The sequence below is a fragment of the Solea solea genome, chromosome 2 (genome assembly GCF_958295425.1).
Source record: "Solea solea chromosome 2, fSolSol10.1, whole genome shotgun sequence".
Taxonomy (NCBI): Eukaryota; Metazoa; Chordata; class Actinopteri; order Pleuronectiformes; family Soleidae; genus Solea; species Solea solea.
In genome coordinates this window covers 31,472,571-31,493,779 of record NC_081135.1, presented here as the reverse complement: position 1 = coordinate 31,493,779, position 21,209 = coordinate 31,472,571, and the positions used below count along the sequence as shown (strand labels likewise).

At 38.4% G+C, this 21,209-nt stretch overlaps 2 protein-coding genes across 4 annotated transcripts in view; one reads left to right on the top strand and one right to left on the bottom strand.

Annotated features, from left to right (window-relative positions):
* Positions 1–8,262, top strand: part of LOC131474554 (polycystin-1-like protein 2) — a 30,389-nt gene extending 22,127 nt beyond the window's left edge. For 2 of the 3 annotated variants that reach the window (XM_058652451.1, XM_058652450.1), the window contains exons 36-44: positions 282–467; positions 1,212–1,542; positions 2,240–2,373; positions 2,579–2,706; positions 4,038–4,198; positions 5,540–5,750; positions 6,065–6,166; positions 6,287–6,418; positions 6,553–8,262. In XM_058652451.1, the coding sequence (XP_058508434.1) occupies positions 282–467; positions 1,212–1,542; positions 2,240–2,373; positions 2,579–2,706; positions 4,038–4,198; positions 5,540–5,750; positions 6,065–6,166; positions 6,287–6,418; positions 6,553–6,675 (1,508 nt within the window). In that variant the 3' untranslated portion in view covers positions 6,676–8,262. Of the gene's footprint in view, positions 1–281; positions 468–1,211; positions 1,543–2,239; positions 2,374–2,578; positions 2,707–4,037; positions 4,199–5,539; positions 5,751–6,064; positions 6,167–6,286; positions 6,419–6,552 lie in introns of those variants that run through there. The other variant, XR_009242341.1, reaches the window with a different exon arrangement.
* A 4,999-nt stretch (positions 8,263–13,261) lies between these two features.
* Positions 13,262–21,209, bottom strand: part of pth2ra (parathyroid hormone 2 receptor a) — a 38,896-nt gene continuing 30,948 nt past the window's right edge. Inside the window, exons 12-13 of the mRNA XM_058622481.1 lie at positions 17,075–17,116; positions 13,262–15,378 (exon numbers count right to left, since the gene is read on the bottom strand). Coding sequence (XP_058478464.1) covers positions 14,989–15,378; positions 17,075–17,116 — 432 coding nt within the window. The 3' untranslated portion in view covers positions 13,262–14,988. The remainder of the gene's footprint in view (positions 15,379–17,074; positions 17,117–21,209) is intronic.

Genomic DNA, 21,209 nt, shown 5'->3' with positions numbered 1-21,209 from the left:
ACTACACAGTTACATGAACCTATATTGGGTACGATTACACAATTATCAATAAAATGTCAATAAAAACTCTTCTACCTCACAGGTTTATGATTACTTAAAAAAAAAAAAAAAATACAGTCTATATTTAGATCACAGTTACTAAGACAGATGTACAGACAAACGTTGCCCAAACCTAGATTAACCAGAAGATTGCGATGCACACGCATTGTCACTTGTAACACATGCAGCTGCAGTCATCGGGTGACTCTCCACACTGATAATTACCGTATGGTGTGTTTCAGTCTATATAGGTTTCATGTGGATGTTGCTGCTTGTGGCGTACGGACAGAGAGATCCCAACGCATTTCTCCTAAATCAGCACATCCGGAAAAGCTTTAGCGGCCGAGTCTCACACAGCATGAGTCTCGGGGACGTGTTCGCTTGGGCCAACACATCTCTACTCGGTAACCTCTTTGGAATTTATCCAGGTAAAAAAAAAAACAACGTGATTTTTCTGTTGACCTACACACAAAGTGTTGAGGTTTTTATTAATGTTTGTGTGATGTTTGTTTTGCAGGTGAAGAGATCATTTATGACAACACAGTTTGAAGGCTTCTTTTATCCTCCTCTCCCAGATGTACTTCTGTAATTCTGTACTTTCCCCTCACATGATTATTATATAGACAAAGAGGTTAAGTCATATGTCAGTAATACTAAAATAAGATCATGAACTTATTATTCATGGCTTATAAGTTTAACAAAAGTGTTAGTGTGTGATAGTTAAGTTCTTAGAGAAGTTCAACAGTTCATAGGAGAGTGGACATTTTTATAACAGTGTGAGTTTTATTTATTCTCTCGTGACTTCTAGAGAATGATTCTTAATTGGAAAAATTACATTCATACATTTTCAATTTCCCCTTCTTTCAGCTATAAGAGAATAGCTGAAAGAAGGGGAAATTGAAAATGATAGGAAATGGTAGGTCTTCCCGAGCACATACTGCGTAATAGAGTTCTTAACCTCATGTTTTAGAAATAAAGACAACATATTGATGTCTTTATTTGATTTTCTTCTTTTTGTTCCTTATGTTATGTACAGAAAATAGTGTTCAGCTCTGTATGATTTACCATATCCCAGTTTGTTTAGAAACATGCATCTGTTTTATAATGTAATAGATAATTATAGTTATACTGTCAATCACATGGAATTAAATTGTAAAAGTCTCTTTTTCCAGGATTTATCACAGATGGAAAGTCCAAACTGGTAGGAAACGCTCGTCTTCGCCAGCTGAGAGTGCAGAAGAATTCCTGTCAGGTTCCAGGCCTCATGCTGCAGCTTGTGCCGGACTGTCATGCTCTGTATTCATGGGAGGTGGAGGACATGGGCTCCTATGACCAGGGCTGGCACCAGTCTCTGAGCGATAATTCTTCCATGAGCACCCCCAGTCCTTGGATGTACCAGACACGAGCACAGCTCAGGGCTTCTCCCGTGTGGGGCAAGATGCTGCTCTACAGGGGAGGCGGCTTCGTAGCGGAGCTCGGCCCGGATTTAAAAAATGCCAGCAGGTATGTACACAGACACGGAAGAAACAAAGATCAAGAGGCCTATTAACATCTGATCTCAGTGATGCAGTCACATGCAGCCTTAATTAAAGGCACCCAATCCCCCATTGCTCCCTGGGTGCATATAAGTTCTGCCCACTGCTCCTGCGCCCAGCTTTTGTGTGTTTACTATTCGTGTGGGAATAAATAGAGTTTAAATTCACTATCATGAATTAATGTTTGTGCCAAAAGAATCAATTCTAACTGTAATGATGCTTCATCGATGTGTCTCCTGTGACCATATGAGAGCAGGTCCGACTTCCCCTCCTTCCTTTATTCAAACACATACTGACCTCATGTCTGTTTGTGAGAATGAAAATTATGTTTTTAACCAGTGTGATTGTACAGGTTTCTGAATCTGTGACATGAAATAATTCCTCCCATCTCCACCGATCAGTGTAATAAAGTTACATTTTCATTGACATTAGAGCTGAGGAGACGGTCTCTAATGCCTTCTGAGCAGAAATTGTGTTCTCTGCGATGGGTTCTGAGGGTGCATTCACACCTGTACTTACTGTGATCTGCATGTGATCACATCACTCACAATGGATGTTAATACCAGGTCTTAAGGGGGCAAATTATGTACAAATACCCTGTCATGTCATCTGCCTAAGTGAGAAGACGGTTGTGAGCAATGTATTTGTTTGCATCTCATCCACAGGACACTTGAGGATCTGTTCAGGAACAAATGGCTGGATATGTACACGAGGGCATTGTTTGTCGAGTTCACTGTTTATAACGCTAATGTGAATCTGTTCTGCATCGTCACACTCCTGTTTGAGACCACAGCTGTAGGTAAGGTTAAGTACTTGCCTCATTGTCAGTGTTTAGCCAAGCTGAAGCCACTTTATATAAAGGTATCATCAACCTCTGCATCTTGATTCTGATTGTTAAATTGTTTGGTTGCTTCTTGCATTTTAATTGCAATCCTCACACTGGTATAAAGTCCATCCTGCCTTAGCAACCTATTCAAATAAAACTGTTCCTACTCGTTTTGTAGGAGCATTTCAGTTCCACAGCGAGCTGCGGAGTGTCCGTCTCTACCAGTCAACTGGGAATCTTCACTTCTTCGTAATGGCTGCTGAAATCATATATCTGCTTTTCATCATCTATTACATGTTCATGCAGGTAAACTCCAAAATAGTGTACTTTGTTCCTGGCACTTGGTTCTCTCTGGTTTTTTTGTTCATTTAGTGTATTTAATGAGACAGGCAGAGGTTTCTGTATCTGCCGAGGGCTTTATGATCTCAGGCTGACCTGAGAGTAAGCAGGCAGGGCTCATTAGTTTGTTTAAATCAATCTTGTCACCACAGGTTTCAAAAGATAGCGTGCTTTATTTATTTATTTTATTTTTTTCCTCTCAGTTTTTTATCAGAACATGCCCCTGCTTTACTGGAAACAGAAAACAGTTTAACAAACATCAACAATGGAAAGTCTGACTCGAGGTTTAACTAATTATAAATGAGTCTGTGTGTGGTTATCTAATGTAAAGGTCAAGTGTGTAACACTTTTAATTTTGCGGGATTTATCAGCGGAAATTAAATATGCTCCACTAACCAGGCCTGTATTAGTGTTTAATTGCTTTCATTGGATAAGTGTTTTGTTTTTGTAGCCTTAGATGAACCCTTTCATCATCTTAGACTGCCATGTTTTTACAGAAGCTTAAACAGACAAACCAAACCAGAGCGTTGCATTTTAAAGCAGAAGCTTACTATGTGGATATCACTCATTTTCATACACTGGGTCTTTAAGAATTGATTGAAAATCATTCATCCTTTAAATTCACTTAAGAACCCCCTCAGATTATAAATGCATTATATATTTTTAAATAAGTTAAGAATGACGTAGCTTAATGGCAAAAGTAAAAATGTGAGGCGGAAAGAGCATTATTATTTTCTGCTACTTGGAGTTGTTTTCTATATATTTTTAGAACAGCTGTGAGTCATCTCTTCTCACTCTCCTCCTGGCCATTTTGTTTTATGTTCATGGGTGTTCACAATTAAGTCTAATTTTTGAGACGGGGGAAAAAATAAGAGTGTCTTTCTGTGCTGTCCTTAATAGCACATCTGATTCAAGACAAGAAGCAGGACACGATTGTACCAGGCAAAGTGGCAGGGAAGTGAGGAGAAGAGACTAGATTCATGTGTGAGGCCGGGCTGATGAAACGCTGGTGAAACACACGTGCAGCGACTCTGAGCAGAGGGAAAAGAAGACAAATATGGGGAACTAAACATAGGAGAATACACACAGTAGGGAATACCAAAGTGCAGACAAATTAACTAGAAATCCAAATATTGCACATAGTAATGTATAAAATGAGAAAAAAACCAATCCCCAAATCATTAACTGTAATTTTTCAGCAAGAAATAAGAATCTATGGTCACACACGTACATAAACACTTGCTCTTGTTGTGTTACACACGTACGTACAACCAATCTGTCTTCTCTTTTCCCGGAAGGGCAAACTGCTGAAGCAGCAGCGGTGGGCTTACTTTACAAGTAAGCGGAACCTCCTGGAATTGTCCATCATCGTACTGACCTGGAGTGCTGTGGCTGTTTTCATCAGGAGAACCCTGCTTGGCAACCGTGATATGACGTACTACCAAAACCACAAAGACCAGTGAGAGCAAGTCTTAAGTGAATAGCGCGCCCTGAAAATAGTAGGGCATAAAAATAACGATTTCAAGCTGAGCAAAGGGCTTTAGGTTGTGGTCAAGGTTTTTATACATTTTTATGTATCAGCTATTTTTGCTTACTGCAGACATATTATATAAGATATTCTATAAAGTCAAATATGTCAAACGTGTAAAATACACAGTCCAGGTTTACATGGCATTAAAAATGATTGTGTAAATCCAACTAAACCAGGACTTACATTAGTCCGACTGAAATTATACTAAATCAAATTTGTCGAAATCACAATAACACACTACGACAGCACATACTGTATACCTTCACTCGAGGGGGACTGGGTGCTCTGTGCACTTGCCACCCTCAAATAATACCCAGAAATATTAGAAGAGGCTGATACAGAGAAGACGACAGCAACAAAACGGCACAAAATTCATGCCTGTAATTTTTTGGAGTGATGAGGAGACCCTATTTTATGCCCTGTCAGCTTGAAGAATTTCATTTCATGGTTATTTTAATGTTAATGGCTCAGAATGGTAGCAACTGGCCACATGCTAAACCAGAGACCATCTAATTCTAACCAAGCTGGATGCATTTCGCTCCCTAGAGGAGCAAAAGAAAACACTTCATTGACTTTATCGATTCCTCACTAGTGTGTGTATACTGGTACAAAGACAGTAGTCCAGCTGAACAGCTTGAACTGTGCATAAAAACGTACTTGGTACCGTTAAAGAAATAAATCAAAGCTTTTTGGACATTTTGAGACGTCGTCCTTTAGAGTCTTATATAATCTAAATGGATCGGCCTGATTCCGCCGTTGAAATATATAAAGTTTTTAAATAATGTAGTTATGTAGCTCCAGTATTTTCTGCTTCAGGATAAAGAGACAAATCATGGGCCAGTCGTGACTGACTTTGCAGAGTCATGTGACGGCCATTTCATCAAGCTAAACGTTCACAAAAGAGTGTACAGTTAGTCTTATAAATTATATTATTAACACCATTAACTTCTGCTGTTCTTACTGTGGCACTTACATGTCAGTTCTTATGAACCTGAAATCTGATTGGCATTGTTTTCAGTCAGGTTTGGTCTATGTTTATTGTGTTTCTTTAATTTATTTTATTCATCCAACTGCATGAAAAATTACCCCTTTCAGGGCAATAAAACCCTGATAACGTTGCTTATGCATAATTTAGGAATCTAAAAATATATTAATTACAAGTTCCTTCCTTTTTATTCGAGGTTTTGCCAATGATACTTTTTGAGGTTTTTGTAATTTTCTATCACAGTTTGCCGCTGCTGATAACGCGACTCTTTACTGTGCGTGCAGATTTGCCAGCTTCTATGAGACGGCGAGCACTGACTCAGTGTTTCAGTATCTGATCGCCTTCTTGGTTCTGCTTGCCACTGTCAAACTGTGGCACCTGCTCGGACTCAACCCCAAGATGAACATTATCTCGGCCACACTGCAGCGAGCCTGGAGTGACATATCGGGCTTTATTGTGATTATTGTGATTATGCTCATAGCATACTCCGTTGCAGTGAGTATCTCGACCGTTGACCATAAATCTGACCCTTTTGCTAAGATCTAAGTGGATTTGCACGTAGATGACATGCAAAACCAATCAAATTGCCATCTCCCATTGGATCCATTCCCTTTAAAAAGCCACATGTGTTTGCATCATTTCAGTTTGCTATTGTGCTTCAGGCAATAATGCCCGACCACATTTCATTTTAACACCAGTGCACCCATGGGAGCTCAAATTATCAGTTTATTGGGAACGGGAAAGCTTGTCGGACCAATGGGATTTCCCTGCTGACTTGATGGTTGCTGCTTTTTTTTCATTTTTTTTAGTGCAACGTGATTTATGGCTGGAAGCTGTCCTCTTATAAAACTTTGGCTGACGCCCTTCTTACAATCATCAGCTTGCAGATTGGCATCTTCAACTACGACGAGGTGAGCTACATCTGCTGTACACAGCATAATGTGCCTGTAGATATGACGTATTATATCATTTTAATCCAATATCCGTTGACCCACGATGAGTGACTGCCTCTCTTATTTTATGTTTGCCAGGTCTTTGACTATAACCCCGTGCTTACTGGATTGCTTATTGGCTCCTGCATCATGCTCATGACATTTGTGATGCTCAATCTCCTCGTTTCAGGAATCCTTGTGGCATTCAACCAGGTGCAGATGGAGCATAAGGTATACTTCATCATGAATCGTTATTCAGATTCACGGCTAATTAAGATTTAAGTCAAAATGTCATCCATACATACACAGCATATTATAAAGTTTTATAATGCTCTTGCTTTTGTCACCTCTCCTCTTTCACAAAGCCCTCAGAGGAGAAGGAGATTGTTGACCTGATGCTGAAGAAAGTCCATAGTTTTTTTGGACTCAAATATGAAGACACAAACATGACTGGCAGCAGGGACTTGAATCCCGAGGAGAAGCTTTAATGCGGTGGTTTGGAATATTTACAGGGCACGAACATCCACATGCTCATGTGCAACTTGTAATTTAATCTTTGCTTGCTCTGCTACTTTGTAAGGGTGCTATGGTAGATAATGACTACTGTACAGATTTGCACTGCTCTTTATTCATGCAATTATGCAGATCTTCGCCCGGCTCATCGTCTCTCACAGTAGAGATCTGGCGTGCATAAAAAATTCAGAAAATAATGAACCGGGTTAAAACATAATCATACATACAAATGTACTAAATGTATGTATAAGCTTCAAAATTACAAAAAAATAACACAAAAACACAGATTAGTCTCCTATTGTGAAATGTATCCACACTGTGTATGGTACCAGAAAAATAATTGTCTCACTTGCTGAAGAGAGTGCTTCGTATGCAAAGACATTATATAGAATACTGCATGGCGTTCATTTTAAGAAGCTGTGCAACGGAACCCCTGCAATCGTGCAGCGGGGGTTGCCGGGTAAAATTGACGATGATCCGCTTTTGGATATCAGTTGAATATCTACCTTGAAACTACCCATCCATCTACCCTTCTACCCTTTATCCTCCACATGAGGGTCACAGGAGTGCTGAGCCAATTTCAGCTAATTTCAATGAAACCGGCGCTTTACATCCAGGTTAAAAGTCCAATCCGTGACGATCCTTGTTTCGACAGCATGTACCTACCTTTTCCATTGCAGTTAATGTCGTATTTATGTCGATTTGTATGTATAGTTCTGTGTTTAAAAAGAAAGATACAATTAAACAATGGTGTCTGAAATGCACACCGTCTGATTACTCAGTAATTTAGTCTTTAGAAGACTTTTATTCACGAAAACTATAGATGAATGAATTTCAAGTGAAACACTTCAAGTTGCACCTACCTGACTCAATATTTTGGTGGTGATGTCAGTATTCTAGACAGACATGATACATTATTCACATCAGCAACTCCATCACCTCCATCGACTCTGCAAACAGCTCGTATGTGGTGCGGAACACTTTGTTACAATCGTACCTTAAAGGTCACAGTGGCGCGTTCGTGACTGACATATTCTGTGTCTGCGTCTTTGTCTCATTATCTCTTCTGTAACAGTCTTTGCGTGCATTTCTCTCACTGAGAAATCTCATTTCCTTCATGCTCCACCATCCTCATTCCAGCGTTCTCTCGGCCTCGCTCTCCGTGCTAGATTGTTCTCTGATGTTATTGTATAATTGAATATTTGACTGTTCGAGTTGCCCCAGTCAAATCACTGGCATTCCATTTTCCCTGTCTCATCAGTTTCATCTAATTCATTTCCCAAAGATGAGGATAAAAGAATGAAAAAATGACTAGCTGTATTGTTTCAGAAATATGACACTTGAGCTGCATAAATTGAGCTAAAATATAATTTACTCTGTAAAAATCCATTTTAATCATTATGTGTACCTAGTAAGTGTCCAGTGTGGTCTTCAGCTGCTGTCGTTCATCTCCTTCAAGGTTCAGAGATGCAAAACTGCATAATTTCTGCATAATTTAGTTGTTTAGTTATTCTGCATTTAATTTAGTTTTGAATCAGTCTGGCCTTTTCTCCTCTGATGTCAACATTTTTTTGTTGCAGCTGCTGCCGCCATGTAACTGGATAATTATTTAACTGCATTAACGTACAGTTATATATATGAATTGAATATATTGAATATCCAATCATTAATAAATAATTACATCCCAAATAAATTCACCTAATTTAAATGGCGGGCCATCGCCCAGGGAAGCATTTGAGCTGCACGACAAGAAATAAATAAGGTGTTGGATGTTCAGTTTTGCTGTAGATTGAACTGGAGCTTGATGATGCAGACCCTGATCCCTGTAGAGAAAATACACAAGCTGTGTACCAATCCAAGCGCTGTCTTTGTTGGATGGTGGCCTGATCCGAAAGCTTACAAATGGGAATTGCCTATTCCACCTCTACTTTGCCCTGCCAGCACCTTCATCCAGGGCTGTTTCTAGCTTTAGGCTACAGTCATGATCTCAAACTCTCATATTAAAATCAAACTTCTTAAGTGGAGCCACACAAGCAAATTACACTGATTTTAAAAAATGATAATCCAAGGACTACAACAATCCTCTATACTTCAATGAATAAAACAGACATTGGGTGTTTTTAAATAAATTTTGAAAGTGAGAACACAACTCACAGCCCAAAATAATAAATAAAATGGGCCAAAATCCACAGAAAATAAATTATGCTATTAGTTCAAGTAAAAAAAAACCCCAATGAGTCAGCATCCATATCAATGAGCAAACAAAAAAAAACACTTGTAGTAATAAATTTAATATTGGAGTTGGTAAGGAACTTCACATTTAACACCTTCTGGACCATTTTTGACATTATTATGCAACAAAAACAACAATTGACAACTTATCAATGCAGCTTATTTTATTTATATACTACATTTATTTGTTTTTCAGCTTATACGGGATTTAATAAACCCATGAGGCAGCTACAAGTCAATGACAATTTTAATTCATTCTCCTCAGATGGGGCCCCCTGGTGGCTTGGAGGGCTATGACTTCATCGTCTAACTCACTAAAGGCACATGACGAATACAAACATTTTAACATTTGAACAAAAATGTTTTATTGCCTCTTGTAATTTTATTTATTAGCACCAGTAGCTATTAAACGCAAGTGAATGCACCAACTGTAAAACCAGTAGCTGGTTCTGATTTTGCACGGTGTCTTTTTGACTTTAATCGTGAGGGACTTCAACCTGAGGTATTACATGTAATCATGTAGACATTTTATAAAATCATAGCCTTTAAGTGAAACACTGAGGTCGTGAAGTGGTAAGCACTTATGTTGTTGCAGCCTTGACCCCCATGAATAGAAAAAATGATTATACTTATTAAAGGAAGCCGGTTAATGTGAAATGAGGAAATTCTCCTGCCACTAATAACTTGTGACTTTACTGGAGGAGTGACTGCACTGCAGTTTCACGCCTGCCTTACACATGTAAGCGGGTGAGTCTGAGTTCTTATCAATATTAATCAAAAAAAGCTTTCAGGTGAAAATCATAAAGGGAATTTTAATGCCTTGTTAAGCTCTGATGTTACCTGCACTTGCACCTGCCCCTGCCAACACCACACTACATTTCACTTCCAAGATGTTGCACATCCATCAGACACCAATAACAGCGACGTGCCCAAAGCACATAATATTATCTCTGAACAACAAATAAGCTTAAAATAGTTATAATGTATAGAAAAACAGATTGAATAAAATAAAGAAGACTTAAATGGAAATAACATCAACAACTTAAACAGTGTCAAAGGCCAATGAAAAGTGGTGAGTTTTAAGAAGAGATTTAAAGACATAGGTTGTCTGGCCTATATAGGTTGTGCAGAAAGACACTCTATATTTCACATTATCTTATAGCCTCTGTAGATATATTGGTTGTTAATGAACTTCTGTTTGAATAAGACACATCTTCACTAAGTGGCAATGGAGTTCATTGGTGAGTCAAGTGGTCACGGCTGTGTTAGACGTGGGCTGTGTGCCGCAGACGATTTTAGAGCGCAGAGATTATGACGACATGAAAATGACAGAAAAACAAACACTTATCAAAGAAAACTCAAAAAGTGTTTAGCAGAGATGATGAGATCTCTGTTGATACAGTGAATACTGATGTCTGCACAGTGAGCTCTGGGGAGCGAGTGACGTTTGTGTGTGAGTGAGTGAGTAAACTCTTAATGAAGAATAAACTATGTGATGCCGTGTAAATGCTCGCCATTTAATTATGTGATTAAACGTGCAGCTTTTAGCGGTTAATTGCTCGGGTTCAAATCGCGACTGTGATGAAATGAGTTGTGCAGCACTTCCTCTGTCGTGGGAGCAGATGGTACTGTTATGTAAGAAAAGAAAAAAGAGAATTAAAGGAAAGGTGGGAAGTTACAGAAGGTTGAATATGAAATCATGAAGCTCTATATGCTCATGTCTTCACCTGTTCACATTAGGCATGCATTAACGGTTTCACTGCTGAATTCTTATGGTCATTGAACTTGCCGATTGCCAGAATTTTTAGCTTTCATCATCTCCACTGATCTAAATCCAGCTGTTTAACCCTGAGAAGACAGAGCCTTTAGGCTGCTTTTTTTCCCACTATTTTAATATGTAAAATCTTATTTACAGAGACTATAATGATGTGCAATATAACTTATATCCCCTTTTTTTCAGCACAACCTTGGCAATCTAATGAAATTATTACTTTTCTTTTCATTTTCACCAACTATATAACACAATTCACAATTTTTAAATTTTAATCATAGTTACAGTTCAAAGGTTGCTTGGCTCGAACAGAAAAAAACAATTGTCACCAATCCCATGTTTTTGTATGTATATGTGATACAAAATTAATCATAACTTAGACTCAACAACACATAAGATGACGAAAACACAGCCCCAGGACGATGTCCATATAAGGAGTTGTGTATTATAGAAAATAAAGCAGGTGATTCACTGTGGGAGACAAACAGTGAATCTATTGCATTTCAGCAGGGCAAACTTTAAACTGTGCCACAACGTTGAGTGTTTTACGCTTTCTGTTGTGGTGATTTGATTATCAGGTGAGGCGACCATGGATGGAGTTTCTGAAGTCAGTGATGGTTTGAGTTGAAAAGCTTCTTTTTTTTTTAGTAAAAAGCTGAGATCTGAGGGGAACTGAGACAATACCAAACATGCACAAGGACATGTGAATCCCAGGGTTAGGGTTTAACTAAGGTTTTGGAGAAAAGGGGGAGACCTTGGGGAGGGCAGCGTAGTTCACATCGGTCCTCTGCCCCAGTTATGTTATGTTCAACAAAGAAATAATGAGACACATTCTGTGGTTACACAGAGTTGCAGCAGGAATGTGAGTTGCTAATTTAAAGGAGGCTGAATAATAGGTTTTTCTCTTACACTTGCATGTTCGAGCGTATCCTCAAGGTGAGCTGGAATCCTATGTTGAGAAGTCATCTCTGTCCGTCTCGTAAAAGCATATTTGTTGGCAGTTCACTCTGTCGGAGGCAGAGCTGATGTTTTTTGTAAGGTTTTGGAGTCAAATCCATTTAAGTCTTCTGTTGTTTTGTTTTCTAAAGCAGATCTTATTCCTGGTGAAGATAGTGTCAAATCTGGTGACCCCTAGAAATTATCCAGTGACACCTGTGGGGCTCAGTGCCCCAAGTTTGAGAAGCACTGCTTGAATCAACTATCTTGGAAAAGAAGATATTTTTTCTTTGCTTTATTTATATATATATATATGTGTGTACATACAGTGCTTAACAAATGTATTAGACCACCTCATAAAAATGAGAAAACGTCAATATTTTTGAAATCTTTAAAAAACTTGTTTAAAACTAACATTTTTATTGCTATTTATTCAGCGAATAAAGTGAATTCACCTTTTCACAACCACATTTGAGCCCCATTTCTGAGAAGTCAGACGTTAATAAATTTAATAAAAAATCCAACCACTAAAACTGTTTTTCTCGTCAGGATTAAATAACTATAATTTGACATTGTAATCAAGAAATAATTGTATGCTTTACTATTATTTTGTTAGGGTTGTTGTTGATAATTACCAATGCTGTTAATTTAGAGCAACATGTGTCATTAACCTTACATCCGGTGGTGGTCTAATGAATGTGTTAAGCACTGTGTGTATACATATATTATTGTCCACTATGACACGTTGATTGACTGTTTATGATCAATGTGCATTAAAGAGACATACGCAGTAAAGACGAGCGTGACAGGATACGAGCAAATGAATGCCCATGTTCCTTTTCCTAATTTCATATTTAAAATACTGAACAGTCTGGTTTTTGTAGCTTCAGGAACTGTGATGTGTTATTTAGTTTTAATTAGTTTGCACTGTTGGATTCTGTAGAGGATCTCAGTCCCTGAGGACATACATCGTCTGTTGGACTTAATATTTGACTGTTCTGCAGTAAGTATGGAGGTCCAATCTGGTTCTGTGGAACTCTCTGTCCAGCTGAAGACCAGGATATGAAAACTGATCAACGTCTGCTCTGAGGTGGTAGGCCAACCTTCTGGAGTGCTTCCTCAGCAGCTACTCTTCAGAAAAACACTGAGGCTGGCCAAAAAGATCTGCACACACTCCTCTCATGTCCTGTTGGCAGCTCTTGGCTTTAGGGTGCACAACTGTAGAAGGAACAGATGCAAACATTCACTCCTTACTCAATCTCACTTCTTAACCAGAATTAACCACCTAGGAAGGACTGGTTAGGCCGTTAATGTATTAAAAGGGTAATTTAAAGTATTCCCCGAGTCTGATTGTGTCTTATCTCCGTGTCAGAACAATTTTCTGTGCAAAAGGACCATAAAGTATCTTTTCTTATGTTTTTCACTCTGTAGGTCTTTGTACACATTTGTAAGCCCAAGGGAAACTGGGGCCAAACTCATTTCCAAGTGGTTAACACAGGTAATTGTTGCTTTGAATCAAACACCATACTTTGACAATACCATGCCGAGTGTGTGTGTGTGTGTGTGTGTGGGGGGGGTAAATAAATGACTTATTTGCTAGAATCTGGTTCCACAGGAACTGGTTGAAAATACACGTATATATTTATTTGCAGATAACAGAGGTAAAGGTTGGGAGGACACAAGGAGAAGAGACAAGAAGAGGGGAGGAAGCTACAAATCCACAGGAGGGGGGAAAAAAGAATAGCTGCACTTCTAGCACACAATACACACAGGTTCACACACGGAATCTTTTCAGTTTTTTTGTGTGTTTTTTTTTTTTAAAGCTTGCTGTCGGAGCAGGAACGAGAACCTGCACCACACTCACTGAAAAACATGCAAACATGAAAGCGTACAGGCTGCGTACAAACATAGCCCTTCACAGTGGAGCACAAAATAAGAGTTTAAGTCGCCATTCCAATGCTGTCTTACTTGCCATATTTAATGTCTGTGCTGTGGAACGTGACCATTATCCTCAGTGTGGTAAACACAGCATAATAATAATAAATGTGGAAAATTGACAAATCTCCTGAGAAGTAAACAATATACCATTGTGTGATTGTAAGGGTACATTTGGAGCTGAGAGGAGGGCTGGGCGACATGGAAAATAAACTTTTTACATCATCTCAGATGGTAATATTTCTGACAAGCTTAGAGGTCAGTCTGGGTGATATGGCTTATAGATAATATTAGACTACATCTTGATATACAAGATCTATTTGGGAAATTGTGATGTTTCAAAGGAGAGTGGCAACACGCTGTGAATACACTCCAATAAAATATCTACTATTTATGTTTATCATTTCAGGTAATACCCACTTTTAAAGGAAGGAAAGAAATATATTTATGTTTGTCACAAACGTTGCATTTGCCTATAAAAACAGGCAAAAACTAGGCTTAAAATGAAATGTTTTGAACATAATCGTGTCGGATATTTGAATCAATACTATCATTTATAACATTTAGTGTATTTCACAAATGTATTCAATAAGTATCAATGCCACAGCCTTTAAAAGCAGGAAATGGCGTCCAAAATCTAAGGCGATATCTCGTCTCATCGTCACGATATATAAATATAATATTGATATATTGCCCATTCCTAGTTTCTTCACAAAAATGATAAAGATCATAAGTCATAGTCCAAGAAATGGTTCCTCTTACAGGAGGATAATTGGATTCTCCAGGAAGTTAATAAAAAAAAGTAGCTTTGGGCCGTCTGGGCTAAATAAATGTTGTACATTCATTTTGAATCGTTATTCTACAGGGAACTGTCTTGATGGACTGATTTGCATTTGTTGTAAAAGGTCAAGAACAATGTTACACAACTGATCTCCAGACAATCCAATTTTCTCCACACTTGGCAAATTTTGATCTCCGACTAATTGCATACACTTAAGACAACAATGCATTATATTAAAACTAAGTATAAAAATATTCACTACATATACATATTATAATATGTTATATTCTATTGGTGTAAACAGAAATGGATGTAAACTCTTACTTGATTGGTTGGTGGAATCAAGCAACCAATTACAGTAGTTCCTGTGTTCCCATGGTTATGTTTTTTTTCTACCATTATCCTCAGCTCAGATATTTATAATAAATACAATCAGGGCAACAGCAGGAAAAGTAAATGCCCATAAAATCTCCTTTATGAAGTCAACTTTTTGCGTTTTGTGCGCTTTCTTTTGATTCAAGGCAGTTATCTTTCTTTTTTTTGTAAACAACAAACTTTTGAATGGCATGAGTTTATGATGAGTTGGCACAGCTTTAAAATGATTCCATCCCTCCGGAATTGTGACGACGAGCGCTACAGCGTCTCGTCCTCGTCCTCGGCCGTTGCGCTCGTATTTAGAACGGGCAGATTTTCCTTCAGCGAGATATCGTCCACGCGCTTCGGCCCACTGTCCTCGGGCTCTTCGGGTATGGACGGGTCTGAGTTGCTGATCACGTAACCTGGGAGAGTCGCGTGTAGGCTGACCACAGGTGGACCAGTGCGTCGATAGGCCTGACTTGAAACCAGTGTGGTGGAGCGTGTGGAAGGCCCGCCCCCTGCCAGGTGGGACTGACTGCTGGTGCTGTTGTTGTTGTTGAGGCCGACGACCACGGAGCCGTAGCGGTAGCGGCCGCAGACCACCGGGCCCTCCCACTCAAAGTCCAGGTTCCAGCGGGTCCATGTTTTCTTTATCTCTGTTTGGACCTGTGAGGGTGAAAAGTACAAAAGCTCTTGTAACATCTGATGGTTTTTACTGTATTTAAAAAAATATCCACTTTATAGCCTCACTTCATGTGCAGCCATTTTCAAAACAGGCTGTTCTCACCCTTCAATTCAGGTCTCAAGGTCCAGTGTGTAAAATTTAGCTGGAATTATTTTCATTTTGCACAAATTGAAAACCATTTTGAGGTAAATTGGTCACTCTAAACTGACTGTAGGTGTGAGTGTGAGAGTGAATTTATGTTTGTTTGTTTGTTTGTGGGCCTGCGATGGATTGGTGAACCACCATATTCTTACAATAACTGACAACGGACAAACTAAACACCTTTTATGTTTTGGTGCTAACTGGAGCTACATAGGTTCTCCAACACACTTGAATGGGAAGGGTGAGAGATATTCAGCTGTAACATGAGGTGTCAGCAGTTAGATTTTACACACTGGACTCTTATGGCACTTTTCCATTATATAGTTCCAGTTAGGGCTAGCTAACAATTAATCCAAATTTGATCGGAAATCGCAATACAGCCTATACTGCAATTTTCAAATTGCAGGAGGTGCAATGTTTGTTGATCAAAACGTGTCTCAAAATACAATTATTTAGATGAACTATTGTCTCGATCTATGCAAATCTTATTCTACAGACTGAAGAGAGCATTTTTGTTTCTCACAGATCTGCACAACTCGTTCTAAATGTGTTTTTTTGAATGAAAATGAGAATATATAATGACGTAAAAATCACCATCCCCTCTGATATCTCGAAATCATATTCAAATTCCTGTCAAAATAATCACATTTAGCTATTTTATTCAAGATCGTTTACCATTACTATTGTACCTTCTCGTCATTGCATGGCTAAAAGTGACACACAGAAACCATTGACTGAACTAAAATACGGCTCTCAGCAGTGCTGTCGCTAAATACGCCAGACTCCTCTGTTAAATCTTGAGATTGTAGACCTTTGCTAAATGTTGGAGATTAACACATGTCTTCAGGATTTTTTAAGTCTTTTTAACCGATCTACAGTTCGACATTGTTCGGTTTGATTCCCGTGCCGGACGTCGCGCTCATGACTCTTCCAGTGACGACACTCTCTGACCAATCAGTGGCCGGCAGACTGTCATCGTCGTCGACATTTTAGTATCGGCTCAGCTCACACAAAAACCCACCATATACCAGGTACTATCACTAATGGAAAAGAAAAAAAAAAGTCACCGATCTGGTTTGATCTTTGAAGTTCCAGAGAAAACCTTCATGCAGCCACTTCACATAATGGTAGCAAACACTCAGCTGTCCTCGGCTTGTGTGCTGATCACAGCCATCTCCAGTTCTCTCATGGCAGGATGTCAGAGAGACAACACTCATCTACATCCCGAACATGTTTGCTGAATTAACTAGCGTCAGATTTTTGAGGGCCCTATAGAAGACGAATATAATATAATCGACATTGAAACAGACATGACTGCCAGAATCATAACAAATTGCCTGATGGAGCTCTGAGTCAATACAATTTTGCAAAGAAATAACAGTAATTGTTTGAATTGCAGTAAGTATTCAGCAAATGCAGAGAGAAATGTCAGACATGAGTTCTGAGTGCATGGCGTATTCTTTGGCATTTTCAGTTAGTTTTTACTAACTAACATTTACTATGTGTTGTTTAAAATGAAAAAAGGAATCCACTCACCTCGCCGTTGCAATAGCAGTAGATAATGGACACAAAGAAACCCTGAAAAGAAGAGGGAGTTATCCAATGAGAAGAATACAAACAAAAACTTTCCACATATTATACTGTAAACACACAAGGCTGTTTCTGTTCTGACCTGACTTGTCTTGTTTTATTTTAAGTGATTAATTGGGAGAGTGTGGTACAACTTGTTGAAAAACAGCCAGTGAATCTGTGAAAGGAAATAGCAACTACCAGAAAATGTCATTGCTTTGAGCAAGCCAGGGCACAACTATATCTAATTTCCTTTCAGATCTCAATAAATAAAAATAATAAAAATAATACAGTATAATCAAGTATTCACACGGAGAGAGAGAGGGAGAGAAAGAGAGCGACAGACACACTAACTTGTGTTAAAATAGCAAATGTCCCTTCTCATGAGACCAGCACGTAACGGATTGAAAAAGTATGTATATATATCCACCTGGATTTAAAGAAGCAAAGACATAAATATGTGACAGCTGACAACAACAAGTCCCTTAACCACGACTAATGCAGTGAGTAGTTTCTCTTTTCTTTAACCACCGCGAATCGTGGCGACGTATCCTGTGGTCTCGGGGAAAAGAAATCTGAATCTGTTATTGACCTGCATCTAGCAAAGAGAACCACTCAGGTGATTGCTGAAACTTTAAGAACTGTCTCTTTTTTTAAAAAAAAGAAGCATCATTTGAATGAAAAGCATCAAAAGCTTGAATGATCATGATTGAAAATCCCAAATTCCACAACTCACAGTGTTGTTCAATAGCGAATGTCAGGGAATTTCTGCTTGCATACTTTCCAAGTAAGAGCCTTTCAGTGCTGCTGCGGCTGTTTCGTGAAATAAAATGGAATCTCTGTTCTTCACTTACCAGTTGCTATGGCAAACAGCAGTATCAGAGCTTTATTTGGGACTGATGCTTTTCCCTGAGACCATACTACAAATGCTGATTTCTTTCTCAGGGGGGGTTGAGTCAAAATTCAGGGAGCCTTTTTATCTCTCCTGGCTCCACTACCCTACAAATTATACACATTTTAACACTTATCGTTAATGATTCATGTGAGAAGGTGTGCGGAAATGTGAGTCAGTCTTTTCATTCAAAGCACAAAGGGTCCCTCCTTCCTCTTTCTGCTCACACTGACATAAGCTTACATTTGTAGGAGCACATAAAAGAACATCAGGCTTCCTGTCTTGCTCAGTAACTAGCATTTTGATTAAAGGTGGTCATTGTTGAGATCGTGACATTTGCAAGATCACAGCCTATTTATCTGTCTGTCTGTCTCTGTTTATTATCTAACCGCTAATTCTGACTGACTTCCTAGGCTTCACTTTTTAAAACAGAAGGCTACTAAGGGTGGGAATTAGACGATATTAAAGTCACGATATTCTTTAATAATACTTGCGAACACACCTGATTCAGACGGTCAGCTGATTAACAAGCTCTGCAGAAGCCTGATAACGAGCTGTGGATTTGACTCAGGTGTGGATTCTAGTGGACTCGTTGTGGAGCTCAGGATTTTCTTCTTTTTTCTTTGTCAACACAAGACAAATGTAATATAAATAATAATAAATAAACACTCTGCAGCCTTGCAATTGGCCAGAGAGTGAGGTGAGGAACGGCTTCACTAATGAGTCCAAAAATCCATCGACTGTATCGATTCTCAAACAGAGGCCTGTTCCTTCCATGACGATAATAGGGTACAGAGAGCGACACGAAAAAACTAAAACAAGTGCAGCGCGGGAGGAAAACACATGGGAAGTGCAGATAGTACAAGGTAAGGCTGAATACTCTCCGCTATATAAATATAATTAAAGTCATTAAAGTCATTTTAATGTCTCATTTCAGTGTCTAGCTTTTATTTTGATTAATGTCATTGATGATAGACAGTTAAATGATCTTATATGAGATCACCACTCTCCACTTACTCTGGAAAAGGATGCCGCCTGAGTCATCTTGTCTGTAAATACGCCTTCGGAACTCTTACTCTTGTGTTGTTTTTAGTGTGATTATTATATATTTTTATACACAAGGATCCGTTATGAGTAATTACCAAACGATGAATGGCAAGAAAATTGACCATTTGGTCAGTTTTGCATCAAACATAGCTGCTTTGTCCTGTGTCATGCATTTTTACCTCTGATTCCTTAACAAAAAACAAAAGATCGTTTAGATCTTTATTCATTTAAATGTTAATGCTTAAGACTTAACTGTCATCATGGGTACTGATGCTCCCTTTGAACAAAGACAGTGTGGGTGGGTTTGGATTTGATACGTATACCTTTTAATTTTGCCGTATACAGTATAATAAAAATGTGTATCGCTGAGCACCTTCAGTATAATATCATTCTCTTCTTAATGTAAGTTTTATTCAAATGTCTTACTTTAGGGGAGAAATGTTTGATCATTAATAATAATCATAGTTTATTCTATTATAAAAAAATAAATAAATAAAAATCTCAGCTTCCCAGTGCAGCTCTGATTCTGACTCTTAAATAAATCATATCAAGTTTAAGCTTAAAAACACTGTTGAGAAAGGGCTACAGTGCACACATTTAGGGTCCTTAGAGGACTAATGCTGTGACACTGTGAGATGAAAATGTTAATGAGGTAACTGGGGACTGTGAATGGTTTGACACGGACCACAGACTGTGACAAACAGGTCTTTTGTCACAGCAGCTATTTTGACAGGTTTGGCAGGAAAAGCACAGGTGTTAACAATTGCACTGATTTATGTAAGACTACCTTAATATGCATACTGATTGAGTATTACTCACAGAAGTACATGGAACTTGCAGCGCTCTATTTCATTTGCAGTTATTATTGTTTCTCAGTCAAAACCAGCTGCCAAATCACCTTGGACAGTTATGAAATCATGTTTCATAATGTTATAGTGTCAGGCATGCAACCTTATTCGGTAGAGTATTTAAGCATAATTTACTGGTTACATTGGTACATTCGTATTGTTAATAAAGTATTTAAATGTGACAATAAAGCCTTAGTGTGGTACATTCCATCATATCAGTCATGACACCATCGAAAATTAAAAAAAACTAAATGTGTTATCATGAAGTAAAACCAGTGATCTTAGACTAAACTAGACTTTTTTAAGTCTTAAAATAGCAGAAAAAAGATTGAGAATCGAAGTTTTTGGAGATTTGTTTTGGAATTTGGAGAATCGCGACATCCCTAGACGAGAGCACATCACCCCGATCCTTCTTCTCTCTCCACTGGCTGCCAGCGTGTCTTAGAATTGATTTTAAACTTTTAATGATTAACTTGCCCTGGCCTATTTAAATGAACTTCTGACTGTTCGTGAGCATAACAGAGATTTATTATTATTATTTTTAGTTGCCGCCCCCAGGCTCTGGAATAATCTGTGTGTCATTACTGACCTGGGCCTCTTCAAATCTACACTCAAAACTTCAAACTTAAACTTATTGAGAATGGCTTTTAATACTCTGTAGTTTTATGCTCTGGTCTGTGTTTATGAAATCTTTTTAATACTGCTGTAATGTTGATATTGCATGAAGCACTAAGGGCTTTGTAATGCTACAGTACATTACATTTATATAATTTATATTCAATTTTAACCCATTCAACGGCTGCTTTTTTTTCATTAGTATGTTAAAATGTACAGTTTATACAGAGGCTATAAGAATGAGCAATAGAGTGTTTTTCAGCTCAACCTAGACAATCTGATGAAAAAAAATTCCCAGTTCAAAGTTCACTTGGCTCATTTTTAAGAAAAAAAAGGAAAGAAAAAGGATCTATTTTTGTGACTTCTGCACAATTATTGACTCAACAACAACACAAAATACGAAAAAAAAACGTATTTTGTAAAGCCTGAATATGTAACCTACAAACATACACCCCAGGATGTCCATATAAGGAGTTGTGTATTATTCCCACGGCAATTGAACATGGGTGCACCTGCGGCACAGCTCTGTGCACCTCTGTGAGCACTAAGGTGTAAACAAAGGGGGCAAAAGGTACAACTGAGGGGACTAATTCTGCTTATGACACCAGCCCAGCTGTGACCTGTGTAATGGAAAATCACAGTATAAACTGAAATGTATAAACTTAACACAAGGATTTCTCATTATAGCCTTGAAACATAT